Below are 15609 nucleotides of genomic sequence, written 5' to 3'. Positions count from 1 at the left end.
TTGTGGTAACATAATTGTCTTCATGTTCATTGACATTTTCCTTTGTGTGTTATGCTTTTCCTGTTTATAGGAAGTTCCAGCTGCATTTGTTTGTTTTAGAACACGATATGGTGCTGCAGTGGCTTCCTGCATGCAACAATCGAATAATCCCACAAATTGGATAACAGAGCCAGCTCCTGAACCTCATGATGTTCACTGGCCATTTCTTTCTACAAATTTTCAACAAAGGTGGTTTTCAAAGCTGGTAGTAATTGTCGCCTCTATCTTTATAACTGTCATCTTCCTTATTCCAGTTGTATTTATTCAAGGCCTTGCAAACCTGAACCAATTAGAGACACTGTTCCCTTTCTTGCAAGGGGTTTTATCAATGTAAGTGTTTCTATTGCCTTTTATCCTCAGTCACTACACAATTGTCCTCATTTTTCTGGAACGTTTCCTAGGGACTTGCATGAGTTTCCTGGTTTTCAATAGGTATTTGATTGTAGATTTTATGTAGCATAGCATTTTATGGTTTATGGACTAGCTTTGACAATTTGGTGTTGAAATACTGTGTTGAGAAGTAGAAAGCTGTCTTACCACTTCATGATAAGCTATAGTCCCACATATTGTTGATAATTTTATTTATGCAAGTGTAGGGCAATGGAATAGTTTTTGACACTTTATCTTATCATTTGTTAGCATATGTATTCTTATTTATTACAGCTTTCTGCTCTGGGTTCATGTAAATATATATTACTATCCTTATGCATGTCCAATGTAAGGTTAACATATGATTTGCTGAATGGGTTGAATGATCTCCACACCTCGGTGGTTTCTTGATTTTGAATGACATATCAGGACAATTGTGCTGCCCTATGTTTCTTGTGAAAAGAAATGAATCACATTCTGGCCATCAACTTATTCTTACGACTTAGTTAACATATAATTTGCTGAATGGGTTGAATAATCTCTGCATCTTGGGAAATTTTTGTGGAAGCAGGAATTAGAGCAAGGTCAAGGATGTTACCTTCAGGAAACATGTGGAAGCACCACATAAGAATTGGATTCTGATGTAGAAGACTGCCTGAAGATTTTTGCTTCACTCAGCTCCAAAAGAGCAAGAATTTGTGAATATCCTGGAAATATGAAATTTGCTGTTCCCCATCTGGGAAATGGGATATTGGCATCCCCTGCCTCATTTTTGGAATTTTGAATACACATTTCTCATGTTTGCCTCTTCTTTCTAATCTTCCTGATCCAAGTCATTGATGAGGTCCATCTGCCTTTGTAGTGTTGACCAAGTGACTGCAGAAGTGAGACGGCAAATTATGGTACTGACACTGATTTACATCACCCTCAGAGTATGGGATTGGATCCTATGAAGGATCATCTGCTCCTGACATTTACCTAGAGAAACACAGTTTTCTCTGGAGCAGTTAGACCACTATCACCACCTCAATACAACAAAATTAAGTTGTGGAAAGATGACTGCTTTGTCTTTTTGTGATATTTTTGGTAATCCTTTAATTTTTGTCTCTTGCTAAGCTCAAGGGTGTATGTCAATTTTTACAGGAAAATCAGAGTTTTTTTCTTCACATAAATCAGCCATTTTCAGTATCTAGTTCTTAAAAATAGCTATAAAAAAGGCTAAATATGTCCTGTGGTTTATACAAAGCTAGTGTGGCTTTTAGTTCATACATGCTGTGATAATGCTTGTCTATATGTTTGGAGTTTAATTTTGAAGAAAGACGTGCAGTCAACTCTATGTTATCTATAAGAGCGAGTATAGCGTGCTGCTGCTTGAGGACATTATACACTCTCTCCCTTGGGTAAAAATTGTGGGAGTATCTACTCAATCTAAAATATTGGGTTCGACTTTAGGATCACCAGATAAGTACTTTTAAGAAAAAATGGATTTTGCGTTTCTAAGCACATATATTTGGCCATCCAAAAATTGGAGGGTCTCTTTTCAATCCCAAGATGTTATGTTTTTAAGAATATACATAATATGTTTTCTTTCTTCGAGGTTGGTCGCTAGGTTAAGCTATGTCACCTAAAATTCAGGGTCTTAAAAATGCTCCTAGATATGATTTTTATCCTAGAGATCATATACCCTCTGGAGTGTAGAGATCATTTACCCCCTGGAGTGCATAATCTTTCGTTTAAATATAATGTATGATGTAGTATAGGTCATATGTGACCTTAAAAATCTTGAAATGGGGTAGACTTGAAGCCCCCCTGGGGTGTATAATCTTTCAACTACATATAATGTATGATGTAGTATAGGTCATATTTGGCCTTAAAAATCTTAAAATGGGGTAGACTGGTGGCTTCAAATTTTCTAGCTCTTCTCTGTCTCACATGACTCTTAGTCCACTTTCAGAAATATTGTATGTTCCAAGTATATTGATATGATATTTATGTATGGTAGAGCTGGTTTAATGTCCTGTTATTGAAACACATTGTCTCGTATCTTTTTAACATATATCGTACTTCATCATAACAATATGTTTTATTTGATTGCAGAACATTTGTAAGCCAAGTAATTACAGGCTATCTTCCCAGTCTTATACTGCATTTGTTTTTATTGGCTATACCTCCTATTATGAAGACGTTTTCATCCATGCAAGGATATTTCTCCTGTAATGAAATAGAGAAAAGTGCTTGCAGCAAAGTGCTCTGGTTTACTATCTGGAATATTTTCTTTGCAAATGTTTTTTCTGGATCTGCTCTCTATCAGTTTAACATATTACTCGATCCAAAGTATATTCCAAGGAGGCTAGCAGTTGCTGTTCCAGCACAGGTCAGGATGACTTTTCAGTATCATACTTATGAGCTGTACTAGCATATGAATTAGAAATACATTGGCCATTTTTCTGATACAGCGCTTAATTTATGAAAACTTTAATATTATGTTTTCAAGTTTGTTTCTCTGGTTTTTCATCATGCAATATGTTAATGTCAAGTTCCTAAATTGCTGTGAGATCAAATAAAACTCTTCTTATGCTTGTATCCTATATCCTGGTAATTGAACTTTTAATACTCCGTTTATCAAGGGCCATACCCTCAGTCAGATTGTAAGTCACCATATCTTCTCACTACTTCCATCCATGTCCTGCTAGGACTTCCCCTTGCTGTTTTATAGCCTTCCACCTGAACCAAATTACCCCTTGTAACTAGTGTTGCTCTAGGTTGGCATTGAATATCGCCAGACTACCTAAGTCTACTTTCTCTCGTTTTATTGGCCATTGGAGCGACCCCTATGTTCCATCGGATGTATGCATTCCGAATTCTATCCTTTCTTTTCATGCTATTCATCCATCTCGACATCCTTGTCTCAGCCACACTCATTCTACGGATATGTTGCTTCTTGACCGCCTAGCATTCCATCTCATAGAGCATGACTGGTCTTACAACCCCCTATAGAACTTCCCCTTCAGTTTCATTGGTATGCGATGATGACATAAACTCCAGAAGCACATCTTCAGTCTTAGCGAACACTAATTCTATGTGTAACATCTTCCTTAATCTCTCCGTTCTCATGGATTATTAACCCAAGATATAAAAAATAATATCTTTTAGATACTTCTTGGTCATCAATCTTAACTAATTTCTCGTTTCTATTCCTATTAATTCTGAACTTGTATTTTTGCTAGTTTGAAGAAGTTTTTCACCTTCTCTTGTTCTTAATTTTATATGTCATCATATGCCTTATGTTTACCCTTTTATTTTCTTAGTGTTCTTCTTGTCATTTTTATAATATTCTAAGTTTTGACATTTCTATTCCTTGTCAAGCTTTGTACCATAATCTCATCACTTCACTACCAAGTTTCTTTAGCTAAATCTTCTTTCCCTCTAGATTCTCCTAAAACTTCTTTTGCCACTTTCTTAATACAATCAGCCATCTCATTCGCTGTAATATTAACTGTCTTCAGATTCTATTTTCCTTCTTTTATCTATTTATTTCTAAATAACTTTAATTTTTTCCTTTTTAAATTCCACCACATAGTTCTTGGACACTTATTAATCATTCCTCCTCCATGTCTTTATGTAAAGATCCATAATCATGAGCCTATGTTCTGTGGTTACACCCTCTCCTAGGATAACTTTACAGTCTTTACATGATAATAGTTCACCTTCTTAATTAAAAAGTCTATCTGGCTTTTAGATGATATGCATTTGGAAGTTGTTAAATGTCATCTCACTTTTTATTGCAGTTGTTTGTCATTTCTAGGTTGTAAGCCATAGCGAAATCAAGAAGTTCCTATATATGTTCACTATGAATCACAAAATTTGTTTTGGCTTTGGTTATGGTTATGGTTATGTTACATAGATATACTCATTTGGTTATGTTATTCCTCGAAACCATGATTGACTGAAGGCTAGTGGGTGGATGATCATTATATTCCTTCTCCAAGAAACTCCATCTATTATTTATTTGCATAACAATAGTGTCAGGATTTGATTTTCTGATGAAATGTTATTAATCTTGGCATGGTTATGTCATGCAAATATTGACGAGGGGGAGAACTAAGTTTGTGAAGCTATTCGGTGGATTCTCATCTTAGCTCTTTTGCTTTTTTTTTTGAAATCCCATGCAATTAAGAAGAAAAGAAAGAAACCATGGGTGATGACAAGGAATGATGTCAACGTAAAAACACAAATGAGAAAAGTTAAATTTGTATATTATAGAAAGTCATATATTTTCATGCGAGAGTGTGCATTTGGCTTTACATTAATTGTAATGACATAATGCAACCTCTTAAATGTATAGAGTTACAGCTCTTGCTTCATTTTGTTGGGATTTGTGGCCCTTATAGGCCTAGAGAACATGTAAATAAAATTAGTGATAGTGGATTATGCACTTCAGTGATAGTGTATTGTGGATGATTGACCTAGAGTTGAGAAGTCTATGGCCCAGGTAATGTCTAAAACCCTTATCCTTGGGCATGTGGCCCTACCGTGAATGTTTATTGTAGGTCATCCCTTGTTGAGGTCTAAGAGATGCTCAGGAACATCGTATGTAGGCTAGAAGAGTTGCGTAGTCTCTTGTATGTGGAGGAAGGGCCTATGAGAGTGATGGTCAAATCCTCAACAAAACATCCGCAAAACATGTACATATGACAACCTTGGTCTAAGAAAGGTGAGGACCTTAAACTTAACTTGTTCCAAGCACGGTAAAAGAGGTAGGTTGTATAGGTAGCCAACATAAAACTTTGCCAATACTTTCCATGTACATATAACAGCCGCATTTTGGGAAGCAACCCTATATAGAGGATACTTGTAGATGTGCACCGAGAGAGTGCCTCCTTGCACTATAATAATACGTGCATTTGACTTTATCTTAGAGGGGAACCCGTAATCCACATACTAGGCCTATGGTTATATTATTTATTGCCTAATTTGGGCAGGCCAATCATGAGGCCCTGCACTTGACTGTGGGTGATGGGTCTTGTTGGATTAGATTGAGAAGACAATAGAAGATCATGGTTCCTGGCACAGGTGAAGTGCCCGGACAATCACTTGCTTTTGACCTTTTTGGTACATACCCACTTCTGAGTTGTATTTCTATATATTATTATTATTATTTTTTTTTTTTGTGGGGGGGGTAGAACTTCATAAACATTATTTTCAACCAATCAACGAAAATTTTATCGCCTTGCTGCCTAGGCAGCCTGGCTGACAAACTGCCTTAATGGTGGGGTCTGGTCGGGCATGCCTAAGGCAAGGGCCTAGGCGGTCAAGGCATGCGCCTAGGTGGTTTGGGCGCCCAAAAAAAAAACATAAATAAATTTGAATCTACTGAATAAAAAATAAGGCCTGGTATTACTCTTCTCTCTCTCTCTCTATCTCTATGTGCTCTTTCTACATATGAAAAGAAAAAGAAGATGAACTCCAAGTGTTCGACGTGTGACCTCTCTCTCTCTCACACAAACACACACATACACACTCAAAGATACACATGGACTCATGTGCTCCCTCTTTACATGTGAGAAGAAGAAAAAGAAGAAGATGACCTCCAAGTGTTCGATGTGAGGTCCCTCTCTCACCGACTCTCTCTCTCGACATATCCTCCAAGTGTTCGAGACCTCTCTCACAAATATAGATTCAAAAGAAAAAAAGGGATGGTTATGAAGAATTTCATGCGAGACCTCATGCACACACATATTTGTGCATGCACACACACACACACATTCACAAAACACACAACGCAAAAACACATATGGCCCCCATCCCAACCCCTTCCCTTAGGGCTGCCTTTGTGTCTGGGTGCCCGCCAAGGCGGCTGCCTCCGCGAACATTGTTTTCAACTAAAAATGTCTTTATGCTATTTTTGGATATGTTTTTGGAATTATAAAATACTTTAGTTGCCTTAAAAACTGAAAAGGGTATATTTGTAATTTTGAAAATAAAGGGGGTATTTGTGGAATTTATTTTTGTTGATTGGACCCACACATTTTTTTGGGGTTTTTTTTTGTAGGGGAGGGGGCGGCTGCTAAGGGCCTAGCCGCCACGTATGTGTGGCCCACATGGGGTGGCAAGGGGGCCCCACATGGGCCACACGCCTCTCTGAGTGGGGCACCCTTATTTTGCATTAGTCAAAATCATTTTTTGTAATTGTTATCTTAAATCAAAAAAATTTAAATTCTTAGTGAAAAATATTCTATGTATATTTTTTTGTGTGATTTAGATAATCTTGACCGTCTTTAAATTAATTTGTGTTCCTTATTATTCCTTCACCATAGAAAATGAATTCTAGATTATGTTTGATTGGTGAAAGTTCAAGATAGATTAGAAGTGGATTGGGTCAAATATCAGGAGATAAGGTTTCTAAATATTCACTCTAGATCATGATGGTTGAGTTTAGAGATAGATGCTCTCTCTCACCTCACAGATTGCCTAATTGAATGTAGATCAAGTTGAAGTTCTAATCTGACTGGGAGTCCCAATGCCCTGTAGACCTATATAAAGGGCCCCTCATTTCATCATCAGACCTCTCCCATCTCTCTCTTCTCTTCACGCCTCTCTCTCTTACTTCTCTCATCTCTCTCTCTCTCTCTCTCTCCCCCTCTCTTCATAAGTGGCATTGCCAACATAGAAGAGAGGGAGAAAGAGGGGGCATGCCTAATCCTAATTCTTGATTTTGGGGGAGGTGCCATCTTGGCAATACCCCAAGGTTAAAAACGGTTCTTTGTGAAACCCTAATTGTGACCAAAGCTCTATTGACCCATAGGATCTGGATAAGGGTATCCCAGAGGTGCTTCCTACTTCAGATTGAAAGGTGGACTATGTGACCTGGCAAATCAATATTGATTAATATTTTTTTATCTTTTCTTATGTATTGCCACCCCAATCACTCACAAGTGTCCATATACAATATATGAACCAATTAAAAACACAAGAATGTCAAGGACTCTCACTTGCTTTCTATTAAAATAAAATTACATTTATAACATGGATCTGAAAATTACATAAAGATGAAATTGATTCAAGAAAGCATGAAACAGAAAAATAGTGCATACCTTGCCTCAGGTTATCCTCAAGGGCTTCGTACATCCCACACTGGGTCTCCTTCACCAATGGCGCACGGGATCTAGGTTCAAGAACTTGTCTCACAACTTAGGAAGCCTAGGCAAAGCATGACATGGGATTAACTAAAGGCTCAACACATGAGCATAAGGCTAGTACTTTTGGGCTAAGCTTTGTGACTTGAGCGTGCCGCCCATTATTGTGAGACTTAAAATTGATCTTTAAACTTGGAGACCTATGGGGTGAAGAGATCTCATCCATTCATTCCTTAGATCAGCCATCATGACAATTATCCCTTAGTTTTCATAACTCTATTCCCATCAAATATTGTGTGGAGAAAATGCTAAATCAATTTCAATTAATGCTTACACTTTCCCTTTTTGAAGTCAATAAAATCTCTACACCACTTTTTCTTAAAAATCTCAAGTCAATTGCATGCCTTATGACACAAAGCACAAAATAGAAAAGAGAAGAAATAAGGAGGTGAGGCACACCACGCTATGGGTGGCTATGTGGACCCCACGCCCCACTAATTGGTGGGTCCAATGAATTCCAATGGGCCCCCAATATATTAAAAATAAATTTCAGATAATAAAAGAAATTTTATGATTTCATCAAATATTAATTTTCTCGCTGATTAAAATAAATCCAAAAATTTAATTTTTCTTATTTAAAAATCATTTTTCAATAAAATAAAAACCCAGAGAGGTCAAAAAACTCATTTTAATCATCTGAAAAATACTTAAAACATATTTAAACATATGTAAGAAGATTTGATGGGAATTGGATCCATAGAGTTAGGATTACAACAAATATACTGAGGACTTCATTATTTCTAGAAACCGTACCTCACTGCACTTTCTCAAACTGGCCCAACAATTCCCATGACCCGCAGCCCTTCGCAGGGATTCATGATTAGACTATCAAAGTCAGCCAATGAATGAAGGAGACACGATCCTAGTCCATAGATTACTGGTCCCTCCCTGAGGACAAGTTCAGGCTCAATTTTAGCACTATGCTTCATGGGTCCTTTCAACACAGTCCAGTGTTGCAAGGAGTCATCTCTTCCGCGCATGTACACATCATACACCCTTATTCAAAGCGCCGCCTCTTGGACGGCTATCCAATTTACATGCCATGTATTAGTAATGATGAGGTTTTAGATCGTTGTCCTCTCCGGCCAACTATCACACACCCCTGGCGTATTTGTCTTGGGCACAATTCCGACCTCATCAAGGGATAACCCCACATTGAAATCCTTATCTGTTATGCTCACGCAATGACCATGACTATGGGTTTTAGACATCACGTTGAGCTATAGCTTGTCAAAACTCAAATGAGTCTCGGCATTAGCAATGCCTCATAGTCCAAAGTGGACCACACTCCCACTGGAGCTAATATTTCACTATATAATTTCAGTACATGCTCTCATAAGGCCTTTAAATGGCCACATAACCCCAACACAGATTTGTGAGTTCAACAAGATATAAAATTTTAAATGCCATCCGTCAGTTGATCCGGTGTGGGGTGGGCTAACCCCTTAGGGGGTAACCCTAGGCAAAAATCTGTAAGTCTTTTCTCAGTTTTTAATTTTATTTTCTGTTGTTCGTCTTAGTTTTTGCTTCCTAAAATTGTTAGTTTGTATTTAGATTAAAATAAAGTTTATTTGGCAGTAAATTATAAAGATTCTAGATTGTAGTGGGTTTGATTTTATTGTATTTGTAGCACCTGTCAATAGAATTTCCAGCGATTAGTAAAAGAAAAGAAAGAAAAGTTTTGAATTTATAGCCTAGAACTCTACATTGCCACTTCTTTCACATTTTACATGTTTGTCATGTAGTACAGGATTAGAGATCAAACTAGAAAAGTAGCTAGTCTGATCCAATTTAGTTCACTAGCTATAGGCCCGAGAAAATTATATACAAAGCCCAAGGGACATCATCACCATCACCATCACCATCACCATCACCATCCAAGCCTTTTCCTAACAATGGACATAATGAATAATATGGGATCACAACGCATGTTTAGATACAGCACTCCAAAGCTTCCGCCTAAGCCCATTTACAAAGACAAGGATACATGTCAACAGCTGATTCATGTACGAGTGTCAAAATCCTTAGGCTTTTGCTTAGTGGTAGACATCCCGTTTGGGTGAGGCAGGTCAAGGTTTGAACCCTTGAAGCTCATCCCAAGACACCAAACAAGCTGGCTAACCTTTTTGAGGAATAAAGCTTGGACTTTATTGTTGAATATAAAAAGATGGCAACACTAGGTACCAAGTTTAATTCCTAGTACTGAACTACCCTTGAAAATGAGGCTTTTTCAAGGGATGTGATGGAATTCAATAGCAACATTTCAACAATAAAGCTTAAGAAGTGTCTAGTTTCGAAAGGCTTAGGCAATGCATGTCATGCTGATGTAGCACAAAATATTGATGGACAAGATTAACATAAATTAGGACTGGCAATTCTATAGATTCAGTAAAAGTGAAGGTCAAGATGCTGCAGTGGAGAAAAGTCTCTACTACAATGATAAATTAGCAAAAGCTACTCTCTAGCCTCTTTACAAAATTTTAATCAGCCACTCTTTAAAACCCTAAATTATAATAAATGCCAAACTACTCTGACTAATAAAAACCAAAGAATTCTTGGGATTTTGAAGAATATTATCGGGAAAATGTTTTTTTTTTTTGTTAATTAATAGATCAACTCTAACTTGTTTTGTTGTTCTATTGAGAATATTGTCAGAAAATGTTTTTTTATGTTGGGAATATTATCAGCAAAATGTTATTTTTTTTCTGTTGAGAATATTATTAGAAAAGTGCTAACTTTCCTTTGATATGAACTTTAATATTTCTTTAAATTAATACTAACTCATTAAAGGATGTTATGCATGTTTTGAATTATACTATGAACTTACTGTTATGCATTTATTGAATTATACTATGAACTTCTGAATGTAGGCATCATTTTACATCTCCTATGTAGTGACTGGATGGGCAAGTCTATCATCAGAACTCACCCGTATATTCCCACTGATTGGAGATTGCTTTGAGAGGCATTGTTCCAAAAAATCTGTTGAAGAATTTGACCTGCCATCGATTGGTTACCACAAGGAAATTCCTAAGTTTCTCCTAGTTGGACTTCTCGGCATGACTTATTTCTTTCTAGCACCAATAATCTTGCCTTTTATCTTGGGCTACTATTGTCTTGGTTACATCATCTACCGTAACCAGGTGAGTCAACATTTTCTTCGAAATATTTAAATTCTCAATTTTCATCAGTATGTTGCATGGTAGAATCATCAAATAAATCTACTTAGACCATTTATCTCACAAAGCAAATGGTATTTGAACATATGGATATCTCTTTGGGTAGACTTCTTTAATTTCCATGGTCTATGCAGATTCTAGAGTCCTCTTTATTTTATCAATGGTTCCTTGATTTCATCAGAACTCACCTCTAGACCAAGGTTATAGAAAACGCTGGGCAGCTCCTAGGTGCCCATTGCCTAGGTGGCCGCTCAAAACCCCAGGCGCCCTGAGGTGTCAGCTATATATATATATATATATATATATATATATATATATATATATATACATATATATATATGGGTGCGGTTTCTGTAAGGTTCCAACCTTAAACAATTCAATTAAGGTGCACCTGCAAATTTTATCATAACATGTAATTTTGTTGTAAACAATTCTTAGGATTATCTTAAAATCTAATTCCATGTAGGAAATTTTAAATTTAAGAAATGATTCAAATCAAGTAGATCTATAAATATATGAAAATCTTGAAAATGGGCAGTCTAGATAATGTGTTGCGAGATGGACTATTTCTGGGACTAAAAAACTTTAGTTGTTTTCATATTCATACATCTCGATGTTGAGATGATCAATTAGAGGGTTTTTCAACATTAAAACAACATTTCCAATAGATTTTTGAGTTGCATATGTGATTCTACATTTTAAGGTTGCAATATATATATATATATATATATATATATATATATATATATATATATATATGGGACAATCTAAACTTCACAACCCCTCAAATTACAAAGGTTAAAGATAGAGAGAGTTGTGAAGGGTGGATTTTTTAATTTTGTAGTATAATTTTTAAAAAAAGTTACTTTTGTGAAGCAATTTTGTAAATATTGTTACAAGACAAAGGGTACTTTTGTCATATCTATAAGGGGTAAAGTTGAAATTTTAACTAAAAGACAAGGGCGCTCTACAAATAAAGTTTCAGGACACTAACTTCCAAAATGCCATTGTACTTTTGCGAAAATTTCAAATTTGTTCTTACTTAATAGTAAGTTACCTATTTAAATAATTTTTTAATAAAAGAGTAATGATTGTTTTGATATATACACCCATCACAACCCCTTCTAAGTTGAACCTTTTTATTTTGAGGGGTTGTTAACTCTAGACAAACCCTATATATATATATATATATATATATATATATATATATATATATATATAACTGGTAGCCATTATGAGAAGAGGACAGAAGAGGAAAAGAGAGGTGGAAGAATTCAAATATTAGAATTGCAACAAATGTCTCAACAGGATTCTGAGACAAATGGTATAAGGATGTATTTTTCTCAAGACTTTTAATACGTGAAGATTGCCAGCTAGACCATTGGAAAGAAAAATTCATAGCTGGTCTTCCATATCTATTTGCAGAAAAAGTCAAGGAAAGACTTCGCAAAAAGCATAATGGAATAATAGTAACTGTGCAAACAGTTATAACTGTAGAATTTGAACAACTGTTCTTTCCACTTCATAAGTTAAGATAAAGATACATTATACCATAAGAAATTAAGTGAGATTGACCACCAAGAAAGTTGGTCCGAGAGTTAAGACAAGAGACAAGTGAAAGCCGATGCGAAAAGTACCGCCAAGGCCAGGAGAGCCGCTTAGGGAAAAAAGCTAAGGCCACTGAATGTCCAGATTGTCATTATCCGCAACCTACGGATGACAAATCTCATAAGAAATCTTACTGGTAAAATTGTACCTTCATCTTCAAAACTTAGGGTTAAAAATAAAGAACAGATAATCATAAATGATATTGAGGAAAATATTCAAAATTGGAATATCCCTAAGGTACCAATTCATGATGTTTATAATAAAGGATCTTTTAAACTTAAGATGGGTTATGCCATCAAGACTGTAGAAGAAAGTCTATCAGTAACACAACATCAAGAAGACTTTCACCTACTCTCGAAAAAAGTAATCGAAAAACATAAAGAAAATAATTACAAATATTTACACATTGGCCTCATTCAAATAGCCGTAAAACCTTTGACCCGACTAGGGTTGAACACTTCTGTGCTTGTATGCCTAAGAGATACAAGACACAATATATTCACAGACTCTCTACTAGGCATGGTTGAATCCAGCCTTTGTAGTGGTCCAATTTATTTTAACTGTTTTCCTAATTTTTCCGTTTCTTTAAACGATCCAAATATCCTAGATATATTAACAATAAACCTCAAAACACATGGATTCAATATGGTCCATGGATCACAAAATCTAGCTATAATTTATAGAATATATTATAAGGTCATGAATACATTAAGTCCCAATACCTTAAAACTTGATCAAAAAGATCAAACAATTTTGTTTCAAACAAATATAGAAAAATCTAATATGATAGTTCCAAAAACCATAAAATGGTCAGATATAATTCTACCTCAATCATGGGCATTACAAAATGCCAATCAACCACAAGAAATTCCTCAACATCATATTCCCAACCATATCATCGAACATACAGATGGAAATGTAGAAATACAATTCCAAACTACAAATTTACAAGTCCAAGATGATATTGACATCAATAGAAAGAGAAATAGTAAAAATAAAATACCAAGTAGAAAATCTATTTCTCACAACCCAAATGTTATAATATTACCTCCTCCTCCTAGTCAAAGTCATCCGTCTTCATCCAATTCAAACATACAATTTCAAGGAACACATAGGACCAGAGATAATATTGTAATTCCAACATATACAACAAATTCTCATCCCACAACTTCTAATACTGAACCCAGTATAGAAGAATTACAGGACTTCCAAGTTTGTACCTTACAACTTGAGGATAATGATACTACTCAATATTCAGAAGAATGTATAGCAGCCTATCTAGCCGCCAAGCTAGAAAGGAAACAAAGAAAAATAAATAAAGCTTTTATCAAAAAATATTATTTATCAGAAGAAAATAAAAATATCCGAGAATGGTATTTAAAAAGATTTCAATCACCTAGACTTTTGGAATTACTACATAAAAAATATAATAAATTTTTACATAAAGAAAGATTAAATATAGGATTTTTTCACTGGCTAAAAGATCTATGTTTAGAGAAAAATATTCCTATTCCTTCATTTGATAAAACTCAACAAATTCAAACAATAGAAGAAAAGACATATATAAGTACTGATGGTACTACAACAGCTAGTATACATCCACCGGAGAAAAGTATTATTTAACTCAGGAGGTGGTTTGAATAATACTGATTTAGGAATGGGAGATATAGTAGGTGTTTCCTTGGATACTATTCTCTCTATTCTTTCAGTTTGCTTTCCAAGTGATTGTAGATATAGGTTTGTATAATTATTCTGTTCTACAATATGTGGTATGTATTCTTGTTTTTTATTTATTTCTTTGGGTATGGCTTTATATGGGGTAGCCACTATATCATAGAAAGATGAGGAATGTACAGGTTCATTCTTTTTTGGAATGCCTGCTTTAAGTATAATACTTTTCTCCGGTGGATGTATACTAGCTGTTGTAGTACCATCAGTACTTATATATGTCTTTTCTTCTATTGTTTGAATTTGTTGAGTTTTATCAAATGAAGGAATAGGAATATTTTTCTCTAAACATAGATCTTTTAGCCAGTGAAAAAATCCTATATTTAATCTTTCTTTATGTAAAAATTTATTATATTTTTTATTTAGTAATTCCAAAAGTCTAGGTGATTGAAATCTTTTTAAATACCATTCTCGGATATTTTTATTTTCTTCTGATAAATAATCTTTTTTGATAAAAGCTTTATTTATTTTTCTTTGTTTCCTTTCTAGCTTGGCGGCTAGATAGGCTGCTATATATTCTTCTGAATATTGAGTAGTATCATTATCCTCAAGTTGTAATGTACAAACTTGGAAGTCCTGTAATTCTTCTATACTGGGTTCAGTATTAGAAGTTGTGGGATGAGAATTTGTTGTATATGTTGGAATTACAATATTATCTCTGGTCCTATGTGTTCCTTGAAATTGTATGTTTGAATTGGATGAAGACGGATGACTTTGACTAGGAGGAGGAGGTAATATTATAACATTTGGGTTGTGAGAAATAGATTTTCTACTTGGTATTTTATTTTTACTATTTCTCTTTCTATTGATGTCAATATCATCTTGGACTTGTAAATTTGTAGTTTGGAATTGTATTTCTACATTTCCATCTGTATGTTCGATGATATGGTTGGGAATATGATGTTGAGGAATTTCTTGTGGTTGATTGGCATTTTGTAATGCCCATGATTGAGGTAGAATTATATCTGACCATTTTATGGTTTTTGGAACTATCATATTAGATTTTTCTATATTTGTTTGAAACAAAATTGTTTGATCTTTTTGATCAAGTTTTAAGGTATTGGGACTTAATGTATTCATGACCTTATAATATATTTTATAAATTATAACTAGATTTTGTGATCCATGGACCATATTGAATCCATGTGTTTTGAGGTTTATTGTTAATATATCTAGGATATTTGGATCGTTTAAAGAAACGGAAAAATTAGGAAAACAGTTAAAATAAATTGGACCACTACAAAGGCTGGATTCAACCATGCCTAGTAGAGAGTCTGTGAATATATTGTGTCTTGTATCTCTTAGGCATACAAGCACAGAAGTGTTCAACCCTAGTCGGGTCAAAGGTTTTACGGCTATTTGAATGAGGCCAATGTGTAAATATTTGTAATTATTTTCTTTATGTTTTTCGATTACTTTTTTCGAGAGTAGGTGAAAGTCTTCTTGATGTTGTGTTACTGATAGACTTTCTTCTACAGTCTTGATGGCAT

General features: G+C 35.0%; 1 protein-coding gene across 14 annotated transcripts in view; it reads left to right on the top strand.

Annotated features, from left to right (window-relative positions):
• HYP1 (hyperosmolality-gated Ca2+ permeable channel 2.3) overlaps positions 1–15609 on the top strand; it is a 77783-nt gene that overhangs the window by 43458 nt on the left and 18716 nt on the right. For 11 of the 14 annotated variants that reach the window (XM_006844762.4, XM_088850459.1, XM_011625279.3 and 8 more), the window contains 3 exons: positions 71–369; positions 2506–2782; positions 10475–10747. In XM_006844762.4, the coding sequence (XP_006844825.1) occupies positions 71–369; positions 2506–2782; positions 10475–10747 (849 nt within the window). Of the gene's footprint in view, positions 1–70; positions 1495–2505; positions 2783–10474; positions 10748–15609 lie in introns of all 14 variants that reach the window. The other 3 variants (XR_016043396.1, XR_016043395.1, XR_016043397.1) reach the window with 1 other exon arrangement.

The sequence above is a fragment of the Amborella trichopoda genome, chromosome 10 (genome assembly GCF_054954075.1).
Source record: "Amborella trichopoda isolate Santa Cruz 75 chromosome 10, AtrichopodaSantaCruz75HAP2 v2.0, whole genome shotgun sequence".
In the NCBI taxonomy this organism is placed as follows: Eukaryota; Viridiplantae; Streptophyta; class Magnoliopsida; order Amborellales; family Amborellaceae; genus Amborella; species Amborella trichopoda.
The sequence above is the reverse complement of the archived record's forward strand: the minus strand, read 5'-3'. Positions and strand labels throughout refer to the sequence as shown.